Genomic DNA, 20,136 nt, shown 5'->3' with positions numbered 1-20,136 from the left:
TAAACACTCTAGAATGTTCAAGAAACTTAAAGAACATTTGAGAAACTCTAAGAACTTTCAAGAAACTCTAAGAACTTTCTAGAACATTCTTGAATGTTTCAAAAGTAGCTGCACAAGTATGAAAGCACAGATGTTACGAACCAAGTTGTTGAAGAGAAGTTATTTATTTGATATGGCATCAAGAGGTTATTTGCATCCAACTGATTCATTCTGCTATGTGTGCAGACAATTTAAAAAGAACTGAACAGTTGCTTCTTTCTTAGATGTGTTTTAATCTATTTTCATAAAATTTCAATGCTTTAGATCTAGTTTATTTCGAGGAGTTGTAACTTACAAAGTTTTGTCATGTACTGTAGGCAAATGCATTTTAAATTTTAAAACTTCTTGTTCTCAAATTATTATAATTCTTATGTATTGTGCTATGTTACAGGTTGGTACAGAGGACAGAAGCGAGCCATGAACTTTGCTAATTTTTTAATTGCTAAATCCGAGAATTTGGCAAGAGAAGACGGATCACTCAAGCAACTGCTACTCCAGCATGGTAAACCCAAAAAATTGTCGCACCAGCACACATACCCCTCAGATTGTTTATCTGGACATACCTTCTTCTATCGCCCCAGTACCACACAGGCTTGATTTGCCTGTTCTGACTCCTCCTAGACAGCATTGGCCATCTTCAGGATACAGCAGCAAGTCAGATAGCGAGGTACTGGAGATATGGATTCCCCAGATGAAGCTGGGGATAAAAAGCCATACTTCCCTAACCAGAAAGACATGAACAATTTAATTCGGGACCTCAGGCTTATGGAATCAAATGCTGAGCTTCTTACATCCAGGCTCAAACAGTAAAACTTATTTAATGATAGTGTTAAAGTCACCGTGATGATAGTGTTAAAGATCAGAGAAAGTGGCATCAAAGGGCAGTATAATGAAAACATGATGGGGGACTACATTTGGGGACTACTTCGAGAGTGATTTACATTACAATCATAAATCTAGAAAATCTAAACATTTCTGAACCTTGTTGAGTGGTTTTCTAACTGTGCTTGTCTACTCCTTGTGCAATTTTTGTTTTTACCTGATCATAATGACAAAAATGAAAAAATCATTCAGTAAAGTTTGTGCTTAATTGAGTCATTTTTTTAACATACTTTAGACATAAGCAATTGAAATATAACACTTAAAAGTCAGAAGCAAAAACTGTTTTACATAGTGTTATCTAAGATAATTTATGAGTTTTTTGCTCTGAATTGTGTTCATTTTAACGCATTATCAGGATTGTCTCGTTTATGTAAGATGTTTATGAATTTTTTGCTCTGAATTGTATTCATTTTAATACATTATCGGGATTGTCATCATTTCTGTGGTTTTTTTCAAAACATCTTATAGAAAAAATGTTCTTTAATGATTCAGTAGAGCCACAGATAAAGAAAACCATGGCTGCCAACCATCTGTTACTTAAGAGCCTGGCAGCTCAGCATAAGGAAAAATTGGGAGATACAGATTTCAAAAAATTAATGACATAAATTGAAGACATTAGTGACTAATTGAACCAGAGATATCTTTAAATTGTTAAGCACAGCAAGGATAGTTAGCAAAAGCTATACAAAATAAGAAACTGATAAAATGGTCGATGACAGAGTAGAACACAGAATCAATTTAATTAAAAAATACAACCAATCCCTAATAAAGAACAAATAGAAAAAACAACTCATGTTCCATTTTATCCAAAACCATTGCCAGCAATGCTAGCAGTTCTATAATCCAAAATTAACAACTTGGCAATATAGCGCAAATAGCTTTGGCTGCCAACCTTCTGTAACTTAACTTGGCAATATATAGCACAATAGGACTTTATGACTATTTGTATTAATCATATTCACAGTCATACATTTATAACAACTAACAACTCATATTATAAAGTTACTATTCATAGAAACCCTATTCTAAATAATATTAATAAAATACTATTCTAATAGCCTCAATTTTTTTTAATGAGGATATTGAGTACACACGCACATTGTTTTTTTAATAAATAATTATTTAAATAACTGCATGAAATTAAAAATTACCTGATGTTGATTTTACCAAGAATGCTTTTAAATCTGTACAGTGTGAGATATGTCCCATTTCCAAAATACGCTGAGCTTGCAAGAGACAGGAACTTTCATCTCCAGTATCAGGACATTCTGAAAACATAGTGATACCTCGAACACGAAATATTTTTACAATAGATGATGGTTCATACACCACACTTGGCAAGATCAGTTCATCAGAACCACGGCTCAAAAATTTAAAAGAACTATGAAGTGAGTATAATCCTGTATTACAAAATCCTTTTTGAATATTGACATGAACATATGTTTGCAGGTGGTAGAGAGAGGGAAGAATAATGTCTAGAGATGGCTCCTTTAAGTCTTGTAGATTTTTAACAACTAATTGTAAATCACTGTTGTCAGCGCGCAAAACACCAACATGATTGCAATATAATTTAAATCTAAAAAATGTTCAGGTAAAAGATTTGTTATATTTAACTCATTTAATTTTAAATTTTTTTTTTTTTTTAAATAAGAAACTAAATTTTCAAAAATTAAATTACAATTAAATATAATATAAAAATATAAATAAAAAAAGATAAATGAAAATAAAATTTATCATATATAAATATCATAACTTTTACCATAACAGGTTACTAACATATCTGACATGCACAACTTTATTCACAGGTTTTGAATGAAGTCATGAGTTTACCCTGGTATGGTAGTTATCTGATGTTAAAGTTTTAGAAAACCAAAAAAAAAAAAAAAACTTTTTGTTTGTTTAGAAGTTGTTTTAAGCTCTTGAACTTACTTTTTTAAATCTTTAATTTACTTTTTAGACCGTAAACTCGCCTAATTTTTTTTTCCTGAACGTACAGAAAATTATATCGATAATTGATATTGTAAAAATTAAAAAAATTAAAAATTAAAACTAGTACTCAATATTTTGTTTAAAATGAAAAAATCTACTTTGACCGAACATTCAATACCAACTCATAAGTTCGGCCACTATATAAATACTAATAACGTATCACAAACTTAACGTCACAAATAATGAAAATTAATTTTTAAATTTTGTTTTATTGTAAAATTATGATATAAATTCAGGTAATACCAGTAACTAAGGAGGGCGTCACCCCGCGCTCAATAAAAAAGTCTTTTAGGACACCAAAGTAAACAAGGAGGAGCACATAAAAAAAGGTCTTTTTAAATATAAGTAGTAGTATTTTTAATTTTTATTCTAATTAGACAGCTAATTTATTACTTTCGCCATTATCACATTTGCTACGCCACTGATTAATAAAGTTTAAAATATATTTTTCAATTAATTTAAAAAGGGTTTTTCAATTAACAAAAAAACACTACTTTGCTTTAAATGAGCTTTGTATGTATATTGGCAATTCTTGCACGTATCATTGACAGTATATCGTTGATAGTATAACAGCAAGATCCACACAACCAATCGCCACAGGATTTGCAATGCATCCATAACTATCATTGAGCTGTAATTTTATCTCCAAAAAAAAATGTCACAAGCTTGACATTTTTTAGAACTTAAAGAACCGCGAGTTAATATTGAAATTATGAACCAATTTTTTATTCAAATAAAATACCATGGTGTGTATCCATTTTTAAAATGTCAAAATTTACTGGTAAATTTACAGGTAAAGTTACTGGTAAATTATACATTCGCAACATTTATCAACATTTCACAATATTACTGGTTATCGTCTCCTTTATTGTTTATCCGTGAATGACCGAAGTTAGAGTATTTCAAAATTTCACTAATTTTTATAAAAAAAGTAGTTAATTTTCATAAATTATTAATTTTTTTTTTTTGTAAATATAATTAATTTGGTGATTCTTAGTAATACTAAGATTAAAGTTGATCATTAATTTTTATAATTTGCTTATTTTATATTTTAATAGTATGCATTTTTCAAAAATGCGTACTATTGAAATTTTGTTTTCCTAAAGAATTATTTCAGGTTGCATATAAACATTATTTTTATTATAAATTCATATTTACAAACTAATTGCAAATATTATTTGAGAAAAAAAAGTTTGTAAAATTTGAATTTAGCATGCTTTATTTATATTTTTTCTTAAACGACCAAAGTTACATGGTGACCAAACTAAGGCAATTTTATGGAACTTGATTATTAAAAAAATGAAAAAAAAAAACTGATTTTTTTAGGTGGGAAATAAAAAGTTTCTACAAACTTTATTTTACATAAAAAATGTTTTGATTTGTTCATAAATAACACAGTATAAAGTCATGCTACAAAAACTAAATCAAAAATTCAATTTAAAAAGTTGTAAAAAAAATTGAAACTGTCTATTTTTTACAACTCTTTAAATTGATTTCCTCCATTAAAAAATTTTCTAATAATCAATGTTAGTTTGCCTTTATGTTTATTTTCATTAAGTCAAAGATCTTAAATAAACTTTGTAAGCAAGCTAACTGTACAACTGTATAAACATATTGCAACAGAAGTAATATATTTTAATGATCAAATGGTGATATTGTTATCAACACCTGCTAGTGACATATAACAAAAAATATGTAAATAAAAACAGTTAAAAAATAAATGCACAAAAAAGTACAAAGAAAAACAAGCTTGAATATTTAACTATCTGTGTTAACTTTTAAAAAAAATTTTAAAAATAAAATAACTCTCAAAATATTCTCAGTAATATTTTTTTAAATTTTATTTTATTAAAATTAAAAAATTAAAAAAAAATTTTTTTTTTTCATTGAAGACAACATTTCAGACAAAAATAATAGCGCATTTTACAAATAGTAAAAAGGTGATCCTTCAACAATACAAGGTTAAAATTTAAGATTTAAATATAAATTTACAATCTCAATATAAAATATAAAATAATCAAGAAATGTTTGCGTTTATAAAAAATACCTTTTGTGCAATTTAAACCTAAAATAAAAATTACTGTTTAAAGAAAAAAAACTTATTAATACCTTTCTAGAAGCCATCTACCCAACTTTTTTTCAATAGATTCTAGTAACACTTGTGTATAGTACTCTTTAAATGGAACAGGCCATCCTTCTTGCAATCGTAGTAACTCACTCTTGTAATCATCAACTGACTCCATATTCATTAATGTCTTTAACTGATTGATACGCAAACTAATCTCTTTTATATCAACGTTTTGCTTGCGTAAAAATGCCCTAGCCGCAGTAAATAGATGTTCCCAATCATACACTTGTACCCAATTAGGAAAAACTATATTGACAGCAGATGAAAGCATATAGTCTTGGCTTATTATAACTGCTGCTTGAGCTTCCTCAAGAGCAGGTACACTCTCAAGAATCACAGCTAGAAATTTTTCATATAATGTAAAGTCACATATTTCTGTAATCAAAAAATAAAGAGGAACTGAAGGAGAACTTTCAAATGCACAATGAATAAAACTAAACGGGGTCAAAAAATAATGTCCAATTTTGTAGGATTCTTGAAATGAACACACAACAGTGTTATTGTTCAGTTTTATTAACTTTTCTATTTCACTATTAATTTCTGTTAAACCAACAATGCATAACAATTCAGGGTATGTGGAAATATTAACACAAAAGCCTAAAAGTTCAGAAAAAACACTGTGCAATGTAGCTAAATCTTCCCTTGGAATTCTATCTTTGACTCTAGAAAGTTTTTGCTTGCGACGAATATTTCTAACCTAAGGAAATCAAATATTCAAAAAAGTTAACAAAAATCTATTTACGTTTATTTTAGACTTTTCAGACTTACAAAATATGTTGAATATTTACATATGTTTACTTGATATTTAATATGTTTACATATTATTGAATTTCAAGTGTTTGATTCTTAATTTCTATGTTCTTTTATGTATACATAATATGAAAATTAAATATAAATAAAGTTTAAAAATCTAAAAATTATAGTAATAAACTTAAAATTTAATATCTATATGAATATTTGATAATATATTATATTATATTTTATATCTATATGAATATTTGAAAATATATTATATTATTTTAAAATATATTATATATTTTTGATAATATATTATATTATATTTTATATCTATATGAATATTTGAAAATATATTATACTATTTTAAAATATATTATATATTTTTGATAATATATTATATTATATTTTATATCTATATGAATATTTGAAAATATGTTATATTATTTTAAAATATATTATATATATATTTGATAATATATTATATTATATTTTATATCTATATGAATATTTGAATATATATTATAAATATATAAGTGATATGCATTTGCCTAAATGTTTAGGGAATATTTCTCGTATATTAAATTTATTACATTTACCAAATATACTAAACTTTGAGAATTGATACCTATTAAGATAAATTTGTAGATATTTAAGAATTTCATGTAAAATTGATTTAATTTGATTATAAAGCATTATAACACGTCATTTCCAAAAAAGAAAAGAGTCTGGTATTGGTATTGAAAAAAATTAGATTAAAATTGCACTAATTTTAAAAGACTAAAAAATATTTTCTGATTTAGTCTAAACTTATCTTCACAAATAATTGAATTTATAGAAAAATATTTACATTTCTTAATCTAATATTGAAAAAGCATTACAACAAAATTATGAATAGAGTTTTTGTTGAGCTGTTAGCAAAGTTAGTTGATTTTTGTGTGTTGGTCTATTGACTTTTCCTATGCAACTTAAATGTAATATAGTACTGGCCAAATTATTATGATAATTGATAAAAAACTTGTTTTTTACACTAAAAACTGGTTTTTATTCCTCGTGTTTAATATATAAGCCCAAATTTAGCAAACATGCATGTACAATTTACTCATTGTGCATATGTTTTAAGTATTTAGTAGAACCACCCTTGGCTTTTATAAGCGCTGCAATTCTATTCAGCATACTTGCATAGAATTTGGAAATTAATTGTGTAATATCCGTGTAGTGAAACCATACATGATCAATGAATTCGATTAGGTCATGTTTGTTAGTGGCGGTGACCTAATTTACTCTGTCTTTCAGATTGTGCCATATACCTTTAATTGGGCACATATCAGGACTACTTGCTAGCCAGGGCATCACCTCCATATTGATATCAACAAAGTAATCCTTGATAATGTTTGCCATATGGCAGGGTGCCCAATCGTGCATGTAAATGCAGTTCCCATCAGGAAACCAGTCCTCTAGTTGAGGAATCAAGTTCTTATAACTTTTGTACTGCTTCGCATTCACCACGCTATCTACAATGTATAGACGTCCAGGTCCTTTGAAAGATATCACACTCTAAACCATGACTTTAGTTGAATGTTTGACCTTTTGCACCAGACACTGTGGAAGAAATTTTTCTCCTGGTCTTCTTCTTACATAGTGGCATAATATTTCCAGTGTTGATTCATCAGAAAAACATACCTTAAACACACACATACACATATACAGTGGATTACACAGACTACTGTTGTAGGCTTAAAGTTATTACAAATGATCTGAGCCTAGTAATTTAAATTAAGTTTAATTTAATTTGTTTGTCACAAATCAAATTCAAAAATTATTTTTATTGACAGTATGGAAGTAATCAAACATTTAGACAACTCACCATTTTCCAGTCCTCCACTATCCACGTGACAAATTGTTTGGTTAATTATAATCTTTTCTTCATCATTGCAGTGGTCAATTTTGGTTTCTTTCTTGGTCAATATGCCCTCAAACAGATTCAATTAATCTTCTTTGCACAATCCTGCTACTCATCTGAACACCTACAGTGTTTACCATAAATCTGTGCGATGTCATCTTGCGGTTAGATTTAGAGAGTCTCGCTAAAGTTCAATCATCTTGTTGCAAAGATATTCGCTTTCTTCCGCATTTTCCTTTACATTGCATTAGATAAAGGTGGAGAGGTTAGGCGCTCTTGACATTTCTAAAGCTTTTGATAAAGTTTGGCATGCTGGTCTTCTCCATAAGCTTACTTCTTACGGTGTATCTGGTTACATATTTAAGATTATTGAATCCTTCCTTTCCAATCGTAGTATAAAAGTTGTCCTCGATGGACAGCACTCTTCTTCTTATTCTGTAACTTCAAGGGTTCCTCAAGGTTCAATCCTTGGCCCTATACTCTTTTTAATTTACATTAACGATCTTCCAGATATTCTCACATCTAAGGTGGCATTGTTTGCTGATAATACAACCATTTATTCTTGTCATGATAAGAAGCCAACACTCTCTGATTGCTTGGAGGGGGCATTTGAGCTCGAAAAGGATCTCACTTCTGCTACAGCATGGGGCTCACAGTGGCTGGTGAACTTTAAAATTCAGATAAAACTCAATTTTTTTCAGCCAATCGTTTTCGCAATAATTTAGATCTTCCTATATTTATGAACAGTAATGTACTCGATGAGTCATCTACCCTTCATCTTCTAGGATTACCTCTTACTTGCAATCTTTCTTGAAAACCATATATCAAATCCATTGCAAAATTAGCATCTGCTAAGGTTGCATCTCTTTATCGAGCTCAATACTTTCTTACTTCGGATTCTATTCTCTATCTTTATAAATCTCAAATCTGGCCTTGTATGGAATACTGTTGCCATATCTGGGACGGATCTTCTAATGATGCCCTTTCTCTTTTAGACAAGATGCAAAAATGCATTAAAAACATAGTTTAACCTGCTCTTGCAGCCAAACTCCAACCATTATCACATTGTCGTAATGTTGCTTCTCTTTCTCTTTTCTACAAATACTATAATGGGCAAAGTTCTGAAGAGCTAGCGTCTTTTGTGCCACCTACTAAAATTTATTCTTGTGTTACTCGTCATTCAATCAAGTCTCATCTTTTTTCTGTGACTGTTCCTAAGTGCTCAAAAAACTCTTATTTGTCTAGTTTTTTCCTTGAACATCAGTTCTCTGGAATTGGCTTCCTTCATCTTGCTTTCCTGATTCATATAATTTGCAATCCTTTAAATCGTCCATCAATTGTTATCTTGCTCTACAATTTTCATCTTTTCAACTTCCAACTTTAATTAGCAGTTGCTTGCAGCCTTGTTGGAAGCGAAGATGTTTAAAAAAAAAACAAAAACGTTTTGGTGTACCAGTTGAGCAATGCTGCATGTTCTTTTTATGCTTGACACAATGCTCTGAGTCACCCCACATTTTAAAGCTATCTGACATTGAGTAAGCTCTGCATTTTCCAAAAGAACCTTAATCTGACCTCTTTCACAGGGAGATAAGTCACTTTTTTTTCAATTGCTACTAAAGTAAATAAAACAATGAAGACAATGTTAATATTGTACATGAAGTTGATGGTATAGTTTCAGGACCCCAAACCAAGTTATTTTCATTGGCCTGACTGCATGCAAAATAATCCTTGCCTAATTGGAAATAATTGAAAAAAATAAATATTCATACTTAAAAACGTTAGAAAAGTATTTTTAAAATTTTTAAAGTACAAAATCTAATATGCAGGCACTAAAATCCCACAGGCATGTCCCAGGAATGATATAAAGTATAATACTTATTTACTATAATGCATTGTAATGACAAAAAGTACAAGTAAAGTCTAATTTTATTCAAAAACTTATAAAACATAAACTATTATTTTTTGGTTTTATAACAAATATTGTGAGGCATTTTAGTAGTATTTTATTGTTAAAGGAAAGTGCTCAAAAAACATAAAGTAAAGAATCTTATGAAGTATGATTGAACACAATCTGTTAAATTGTAAAACATTAAAAATATAATAAATAAACATTAAAAAAAAGAGCAATGTTTTATTTAAAGTTTCCAAAATAAATTATCTTGATTATTTATCTTGATGCTAACCAAAAACGTTTCAGATTTTTTGCTATATCTTTGTTTTGAGCATTATATTAGGATCACGATTCTGTTTTTTCTGTTACAAAAACTTCTCCTTTGATTAATGATGTTTTGATAAATTTAAAAAAAAAATGTTTGTTGCCACATGCATTTTTGTTGCAATTCATATAATAGTTTCTCTATACTGAGGATCAACTTTTAACAATATTTAAATTTGTGGATGATAGCCAGTTGATATGAAATGAATTACACAGATCTACAAAAAAAAAAAAAAATTTTTTTTTGTTGCATGATATATTTAAATTGATTTTTATCTACTTTTAAAGGTTGATTTCAAATCTATAATTTGTTTTTGTCAACAAGGTCTAGATTTTATGCAATAACCAATTTCGGAAAAATTAAAACTTTTCATGGGCATTTTAATTTAATAGTTCTGAAAAAAATAATCATGTCATTTTTAATTTTTTTGGATCAAATATATAATATGATGGCTTCTTTAAATTGACATGAGTGTCATCATAATCCTTAATTCATTCTGTTATGTCTGTGGCTGTTTTAATCAATCAAATCCATTCTAATCATCATAATTTATAATTCATTATGTTGTCTGTGGCTGATTTAATCAATCAAATCCATTCTAATCATCAAATCCATAATTCATTCTGTTATGTCTGTGGCTGATTTAATCAATCAAATCCATTCTAATCATCAAATCCATAATTCATTCTGTTATGTCTGTGGCTGTTTTAATCAATCAAATCCATTCTAATCATCAAATCCATAACTCATTCTGTTATGTCTGTGGCTGTTTTAATCAATCAAATCCATTCTAATCATCAAAACCATAATTCATTATGTTATGTCTGTGGCTGATTTAATCAATCAAATCCATTCTAATCATCAAATCCATAATTCATTCTGTTATGTCTATGGCTGTTTTAATCAATCAAATCCATTTTAATCATCAAATCCATAATTCATTCTGTTATGTCTGTGGCTGTTTTAATCAATCAAATCCATTCTAATCATCAAATCCATAATTCATTCTGTTATGTCTGTGGCTGTTTTAATCAATCAAATCCATTCTAATCATCAAATCCATAACTCATTCTGTTATGTCTGTGGCTGTTTTATTCAATCAAATCCATTCTAATCATCAAATCCATAATTCATTCTGTTATGTCTGTGACTGTTTTACACTTAAAAAAACATTACTAATTTTAAAAAAGTAGCATATATATTGTATTTTGATATTAAACTTGGTGATCAAGACAAAAAATGGGCTCCATATACTGCATAGCATATTAGCAAAGAGAGTCTTCAAGATAAAGACAAAAATAACAAGAAAATGTTTACCTTACGAAGAAAACCACTAAATCATTTTGACAACAGCTATTTTTGTCTTGCCAACACTTTTGTTATTGAAAAAATAAAGAGGCAAAACATAGCTCATCTCAATATTTCTTCTGCTATTAGACCAATTCGACATTCTCAAAAGATTCAAGCTTCAATTTTTAATGGTTTTAATGGTCTGTAACAGACAAAGCATGTCTCTACAGAAATGTATGAATGAATATACTTGTATGAAATGTATGAATTAATATACTAATAAACTTGGAAGACTTCTCTAATGTGAAACATTTAAAACTGTTTTTTAGTCAGATAAAACTGAATGGTTTAGTGCGCGATTTAGGATTTTCTAAGCAAGCAGCAGAACTATCTCTCAGAACTATCTCTATCAGAAGCCACTGGAATATATAATTAGAACTTTAACAACTTTGCAAAAGTTTCCTACCTTATAACAAGAGACAATATTTGTTGACTGTAATGTTTCGTATTCTTATTTATAAGAAAGAGAATTGCTTTAATATATATTTGAAACTTATTTCTATATCTATATATTAAATTTTTACAACTTATTCTTACTTAATTATTATATTATTTGTGTTTAGTCTTCTCGTGCCCTTATTTCAACCTCTATTGAGTTTAGCATTACAGCTTTTAAGTGAGAAGTCTTTGTGCAGAATTAGCCTCTAATGGAATATTTTAGCAATCATTTTCCTGTAATTCTTTGAAGCGAATTACTTATTCTGCAATCGCTAATCGTTATTCTGAATGATTGTTAGAGATTAATGTCCAGAGGAAATCATTTTCGTAACAATCATTACACCTTCCTTCTTTTAAAAATAATCAAATAATAAATAGTTGTAATCAATATGTTTAGGTTTCCTTGAAATTCTTCCTGATCTTGTGATAATAATGTTGCAGTTTATTGGATTCATCGTGATTTGTATTTCGATAATTGTTTGTTTTTCTACAGTTTTCTTTTACCCATGAACACACCTTTTGATTCATAAGTATTGCTGTCATCATCTGACAAATTAACATCCTAATCTACTTCTTCCTTTGTTTTTAGTAGATGTCTTCTGTTTTTTCTAATAACATTTCCATTTAAGGTTTTTACATTAAAACTTCGTAGTTGTTTGCTCTCAACAACTTTTCTTGGTTGCCATTTATTTCAATTATGGATACAAACACTGTCTCCCGTGTCTATGTTTTTCAATGTTTTTGCGTTTTTGTCATAATATTTCTTTCTGTAAATTTTGAATTTTTTCACTATTGTTCTTAAATTTATTTATGTCAATTGGATTTACTTAACAGTGACAGAGACGCTGGAAGTGTTGATCTCAATCTTCTTCCACTGATGAGTTGAGCAGGTGAAGCAAAACTGTGAACAAGAGTATTTTTTACCTCTCGTAGAACTATGTACAAATCTTGATTGGATCTTTTTGCCTTGACTAGCAAATTTTTTGCTATTTGCTTATGTCTCTGAGCCATTTCGTTTGATTGTAGATACTGTGGGCTACTAGTTATATGTTTTAACTCCCACTCTGAACTAAATTTTCAGAATTCTAAAGATGTGAAGTGTGTGCTGTTGGCGCTGTCGTGTGCTTATTGTACTATCTGCCGTATGCCAAGTTTTGAAAAGATCATTTTTGGTTTCTTTATCACTATTTGCGATTGGATGTTATGTAATCTTTCAATTTCCCAATAACGACTATGATAGTCAACCACTATTAAAAATCCCTGTTTATTCCAGTAAAATAAATAAATTCTTACAATTTGAAATGGATGATTTGGTATTTCACTTGATATAATTAATTCCTCTGTTTGTTTGTTTTTGAGTATTCTAGGGATGTTTCACATGACTTGACTAAATCTTTGATTTGTTTGTTAATGCCAACCTAGAATACAGTTTCTCTTATACAGGGTGACCACAAAGTATCCGCACAGATAAAGAGCTTAATAAAAAGCATGTAGAAAGTATTTGGAACACAAATTTTATTTTAAAACATTTATTGAACTATAACAATTATGATTCAAAGATTGAATTCGAATTTTCCTCCATCAGCAAAATAACAGGCCTGTAGGCGTCTCGGGAATGCTTCGACGGTGGCGAGCAAGTAGGCAGGGTCCAGAGAATCCCAAGCTTTCAGTAGTGATTTTTTTAAACTTTCAATATTTTTATGCGGCTTTTGGCATGCCTTTCCTTCTAGGACGCTCCAGACTGAGAAATCCATCGGGTTAAGATCGGGGCTCGATGGCGGCCATTGAGAAAAGTTGATAAAATCAGGAAAAGTTGCCGCACAAAGGAGAAACGCGCACCATTCTAAAAAAACCAATTGAACATAGTTTACAAAGTATATAAAGTAAAGTATATAAAGTTTATGACATAATATTAACCAAAAACAACAAATAAATAAGAAAATACATAAGTGCTTTTATGCTTATATTTTCACAAGATGAAACCGTCTCGTGTGCGGATACTTTGTGGTCACCCTGTAGTCTTTTCAATCCCTATGTGTGCTAGATGTAGTTTTTGATTATTGCTTGTCCTTTAAAAATTATCCTTCATCTACCTACTAAAGCATATTTATGTAAGCACTTAGCTCACTTTTTTTGCTTATCTAAATCGATACAGCTTTTTTAGAAAAAGAAGAAGAAAACGAAGAATAATGAATGAAAAGATAACTGCTCCATTACAAACCCTTAGTCGATGTAGCGATGTAGCAAATACACATTATGTAGCCACGATGCTGAGGTGCAGGCTTTCTCTTTTGTATAAATATAATTCTAGCTCCGGCCAAAATTTGTTAACAATTCCGGCAAATCCGGCGGGAATTAAAAATTTCCCATCCAGTACACCCCTACCTTTAAACTCTTTTTCTGTTTATTGATAAGTTGTGTCCTAAGTATATCAACACCTTTGTTCAAAATCAGCATTTTTCAATATTTAGGGTCATTCCCATTTTTTCATCTGGATCTAAGCATTTTATAAGGCTTTCATTGTTATCTACATCTTTTGTGCCCCATATATTACAATATCTAAGATTATCAGTTTTTAGGATTCCTTTATTATCAATACTTTTTCTTGCGCCGAATGTATACCTTAAAGTTATCGTGTAAATCTAAATCTTTCAAATAGTATGTTCATCGTAGTTAACATAGAGCTATCCTTATCCAGTGGAATCTGCCAATAACCTTTATTTGCTTCTAGCTTTGTAAAATTGTTTGCACCACAAAATCTAGCTGATATTTCTTCGAAAGTAGGAAATTGATAATGTTCTCTTTTCATAGCTGTATTTAAGTCTCTTGGATCCATGCAGAGTCTTAGTTTTTCCATGACTACTAGTTAGTTTTCTCATTCTGTTGATTCATCTATTCTTGTTGTCCGTTTGTACATGGAAGACTCTGCCTGCCTTTCTCTCAAGGTGACAGGAATTTTCTTTGGGGGATGAATAAAAGGATTTGAGATATTTTTTAACTCAATATGTTGTTCAGGTCCAATCATTATTAACCCATTAAATAAATTTAGATACATTTTTAGTATTTCTTCTTTTAACTCTTTTCCTTGTTTTCCTTCAATTCGTTTTATTTTGTTTAGTGTAGATATTTCTTTTTGCTGTCGGCACTTAAATTTGTTTGCATCTACACTTTTTACTTCATTTAGTAGTTTGATAGCTTGCAAGTCTTGGGAAGTTTGTAAGCAACTTTTGTAGTAACACATTATCTTTGATGTTCCAAGTACTGGAATATAATTACCTCCATAACCACATAGTTTAACATCTGTGTAAGTGAGATTATCACGTGGTGTTAGTTGATCATAGACTCTTTTTGGCATAACATCAACTTCAGCTCCAATGTCAATTTTTCCATGTACCAATATTATTATTGATTTTGAAGATTATCAAAGCTTCTTTTTTGCAATTTATTTCGCCAGATGATCAACATGGTATTTAACAGCGCAATGTTTGTGTATGTGTTTTGAGTTGCAGCAAATCGCCCGATGATTTTTTTTTTTACATTTGTGGCACATTTGATAAAATGCCAGACAGTTTTTAGGTTCATGTGTTTTATTGCATTTCTTGCACTGCCTTTGTTGTTGTTTTGTATTTGAACCATTATTCATTTGTTTCCAGTTTTGTTTATTTGATTCTGTCTGTTTTGTTTTTTGATACATTTTCACTATTCGCAAATTTTCTCCGTTTCGGTATTTGTCTGATTGTCACATTAGCTTGTCTTGGTTTTAGGAATTTCTTTACCACATCAAAATCTTTTTCGTGTATAATTGATTCTATTTCTACATTTGCAACTTCTTCAGCTCTGAATGCTAATCGTTTTGTTAAAGTTAAATCTGCTTTACAACGTAGATTATTTTAGACTTATGGATAAATCATACAAAGAAACAAATCAAACAAAGTTTGATTTGTTTCTTTGTCTGATTGATCCATCAATCATATATTATGCAAAATAATTGATTCCGTCAATTATTTTGCATAATATAAGACCATCTTGAATATTTTCAAATTCAGATGTTTGAGCCAGACTTTTTAAACCAGTCACAAAAAAATCAAATGATTCATTGACATCTTGTTTTTGTAAGAAAAACTTTCTTCTTTCCAAAACTAGATTTCTTTTCGGTCAACAGTATTTTTCAAATCTTTCAATTAGTTCTTTCATCGTGATGTCATTGATTTCACTATCGTCATTTTCTATTTTATTTCAAGTCCATGTCTTGAATACTTCTCATCCTTTTTTACCAATAATAAATAAGAATGTCGAGTATTTTTCTTCTTCATATTTATTTGATATTACTGCTTTTAGATACAACTGCATAGTTTGTTTTTATTTTTTCCGTGTAACAGCAATATTAGATTCATTGAAGTCCATTTTGCTTTGGTAATAAGTACTCCATTTTCTTTTTTCTTTTTATAGATCCAAAATCTTTTTGTAAAATTCTTCAGTCCACTTCTGATACCTCTATTGAGCTTAGCGCTATGGCTTTTAAATAAGAATTCCTCGTGCGCAATTAGTCTTTTAGGGAATACTTTAGCAATCATTTTTCGTGTAATTCTCTTAAGGGAATTACTTATTCCGCAATTGCTAATCATTATTCTGAACAATTATTAGAAATTATTGTCAAGAGGGAATTGTTTGCGTAATAATCATTACATTGATTTTTTTTAGAAATCCATTCATTTGTTTTCTGTAATTTCATTTCAGGTCTCCTATTGCAGTTGGTTATTTCTCTAAACAATCTAAAAATATGGAGACTGTTTATCAACAGCTCAAAGTGATGCCTCAAATGCGTCTTTTTGCACAATGGCAATATTTTTGGTTCTGTACCACTTGACCACTTTGTTTATTTGTAAGAGACTTACCATGATATAAAAATGGTGCTGAACTCAATTAAGTATCTAGAACACATCTGGATTATTTGTGTCGACTTAAAAATGATTAATTTTTTCCTTGGTCAGCAAAAATGTTTACTCAACTTCCATGTTATTTCTGCATGTGGAATTGTCAAGCAAAAAAGCAACACCGGATACAAAATGAATGGCCGATTCACAACACTCTCACAGCGGGCATGCCAAATATTGTTAATAAACTCATTGTTAGCAGAAATAAAACAGTTTTTCTACCACTCATTAAACTTTGTTTTATGAAACAATTTATTAAAGCAACCAAAGATTACCAAGAACATTAGGATAAACACATGATGGCAGACTACTGTTGGAGCATCTATTAAGATGGCTCTGGAAATGTTTATAAACGAAAGAGCAATAAACAAAAGTTTCTTGCTAAATAAACATTTTTAATTAAATACAATCATTTATAGTAAAAATACTAGTAAAATACTAGTGAAAACTAGTAAAATAAAAATAAGTGATATCATTGTCATATCAATAATAAACAAAAATAAGTGATAGATAACTAATCATTTATTCATATTGATAACTTATCATTTTCAATAAGCAAATATAGCAACTAAAAGTTGATCGGCCTGGAAACTAGTTGACAAGCATTTAGGTTTTTTGTTTTAGGTTTTTTCAAAGAAAGAAGCAATAAAATAAGTTTTTACTTTTTTGCAATCATTTTCAAAATAAAAGCTTTCATTATTATTTTATAAATCATTGAAAGGTTTTTTGGTTTATATTAATAAATTTTCATTTTCTATATAAAATTAATATAAATATTTCAAAAACTTTTATATTTTTCAATACTCAATATGTCTTAATTTAGATAATCCTCATAATCATCATGATCATCATTATCAGTTTAAAGATTTTATTTTGTTTCCGCACGGATTATATATTAAATGATGTAGGTATTGCATATATTATAGGATTAGGAATGTAACAATAAAACAATATTATGAAAATGAAAATAACTTTATAAAATTATGTCTTTTGGAATATTTAATATAACATTTAATATCTTTAAGAAAATACTTAAGAGAGGTTTGTAAAGAATTATTTTATTATATGCTTTTGGACCAACAACATCTACTTGTTTTTTGGAAACATTTTTTGTCACTCAAATTTTCACTTATCTTTAATAACTAACATATCTTATATTATAATAGATGGTGATGGTTGTTATAAGAAATGAACAATTAATTATTAGTGGCTGTTGTTGATACCAATGAAAAAAAATCTTCCAAATAAACGCATGCAGTTTTTTGTCTTGTATGTCCACGTAAACAACTTGGTCATGGCTGCTTGCAAGTATTATTATATTAGGCATTGCAGAAAAAAATCTAAAGTTTCAAAAACAAAAAAAGTAAAACTAACAAAATAGAAACTTAAAATAAATTTAAATAGACAATAATAAAAAATAAATTTAAATAATCTGTGTACTGTTTTTATTTTTGTTTCTCTAGAGTGGTTGTTATTTTCAACAACGAAATTGGATAAGGCAAAACCAAAATAAACAGTTTCAAGTCTACATTAAAAAGAATGATTTTCCTATATTTTATTTGTTTTTTTAAAAGTAAAAAGTGAAAATATAAATTACTATCTGGTTGTAAAATTTATTTGTATAAATTTAATGTAACAAGTACATATTGTCCATATATGTATTTCACTTTTTCCTTTAAAATAAAATATAAAATATAGGAAAATCAATCTTTTTAATGTAGACTTGAAACTGTTTATTTTTGCTTTGCCTTATCCAATTTTGTTGAGGAAAATAGCAACCACTCTAAAGAAACAAAAATAAAAACAGTACAAAAATTATTTAAATTAATAATTTATTTTTTATTTTTGTCTTTTATTTTTTATTTAAATTTATTTAAATTTATTTTATTTTATATTTCGTTAGTTTAGCTTTCTTTTGTTTTTTTCTTCTGCAATGCCTAATATAATAAAATTTGCAAACAGCTGTAACCAAGTCGTTTAAAATAAAATACTCATACGTGAACATATTCCTTCCTGGGAAGGCTTGGGTTATCAAATGTTCAAAAATATAAAATAAGATTTAAACTTTTATTAAGTTACATCTTTATTTAGTTTGAAAATTTAACTCATGATCAAGTAAACAAAATACACATCTTATTTTTACTGATCTCGAATAAAACCTTTTTGCTGTTGTTGTGGTTGTTGTTGTTATATTTGATGCAGATAATCTGCTGTGCTTGAACGAGACTGAGCCCATAGAGATATATGAAACATTTCTATTAAAAAAACTTTTTATATAAAGGAGGATAAGTACTAAAAACAAAGAAAAACAAACATATGTTCAGAATAAACATTTTTATTTTAAAGAAAAAGGTCATACACAATCATAGTCAACAGTAATTTTATCATTAAAGTATACCTAAAACAAAACAGGACACATAAGTAAACATAAACCTTCATTAAATACAAATGTTTAACTTACTTTAACACAAACATACATATGCATAGAGATATCACTATTTAAAATAAATAAATTAAAAAAAAAAAATAATACAATGTTTACATAAGTAAACATAAATCTTCATTAAATACAAATGTTTAACACAAATATACATATGCATAGAGATATCACTATTTAAAATAAATAAATATAAAATGATAGGAGGTATAAGATAAAGAAAAAATTGTTGCTTTTGTGTAATCATAATTTATGTAGTGGTGGTAATTAACTTCTCCTCAGAATCACATTTATTATTACTGGCATTTTGTAGAGGCTCAGCACCAATACCTAGTTTATCACGTCAGATAAACATCATCTGCAGTAAAAAAGGACATCACTACTAACAGCCAAAACCCTTACTACAACCAAATTTGGAAAGCACTAATATTTTTAATGAAATAATATGGAAAGTAAGAAATGTGAATTCAATATCAAATCGCATAACAAAATGAAAAATAAATCAAAAGTAAATATTATAACACAAAAATAAATAATAAAAAAATTATTACCCATAAATAAAAAATAAAATAAGCACTCATACACATATCACTGGTCGAAAAAATTGCCGAAATAAATAAATAAAAAATAATAAACACTATAATGATGAGTTCTAATAGAAAAAACTAAAATACTACATAACACCGCAAACGTAAAAGACGTTATTAAAAAGGGTGTAAAAAAGATACCTAGTATCGGAGAAACACACTTGAGGGTGTTTCTCCGATACCAGGGACTGGTACCGGAATAACACCCTCAAGCCGATAAGAGAAACTTATGTAAAGTTGGAAAAACAACAAAACCGATTACAAAGTTTACTAACACCTTGCGCTGTCATAGATACATAGATCAAATTTTGCTAACCAATCAAAATTATAACATAATGAACAACCGTTGAAACTTAAATTAGTCTTAGAAATTAAATAGAAATTATAAACATTTTAAATCTTAAGAAGAAAAACTAAAAAGAGTTAAAATAAAATATAGTAACAACAATACTAAACGATACTAAAGATCAGAGGAGATCATAGGATACTAAAAACTTA

At 28.5% G+C, this 20,136-nt stretch overlaps 1 protein-coding gene across 1 annotated transcript in view; it reads right to left on the bottom strand.

Moving 5' to 3' along the window:
- Positions 1-20,136, bottom strand: part of LOC100202561 (uncharacterized) — a 63,944-nt gene that overhangs the window by 12,823 nt on the left and 30,985 nt on the right. Inside the window, exons 5-6 of the mRNA XM_065800469.1 lie at positions 5,020-5,735; positions 2,073-2,497 (exon numbers count right to left, since the gene is read on the bottom strand). Of these exons, the coding sequence (XP_065656541.1) occupies positions 2,073-2,497; positions 5,020-5,735 (1,141 nt within the window). The remainder of the gene's footprint in view (positions 1-2,072; positions 2,498-5,019; positions 5,736-20,136) is intronic.

The sequence above is a fragment of the Hydra vulgaris genome, chromosome 06, assembly GCF_038396675.1.
Source record: "Hydra vulgaris chromosome 06, alternate assembly HydraT2T_AEP".
NCBI lineage: Eukaryota > Metazoa > Cnidaria > Hydrozoa > Anthoathecata > Hydridae > Hydra > Hydra vulgaris.
The sequence above is the reverse complement of the archived record's forward strand: the minus strand, read 5'-3'. Positions and strand labels throughout refer to the sequence as shown.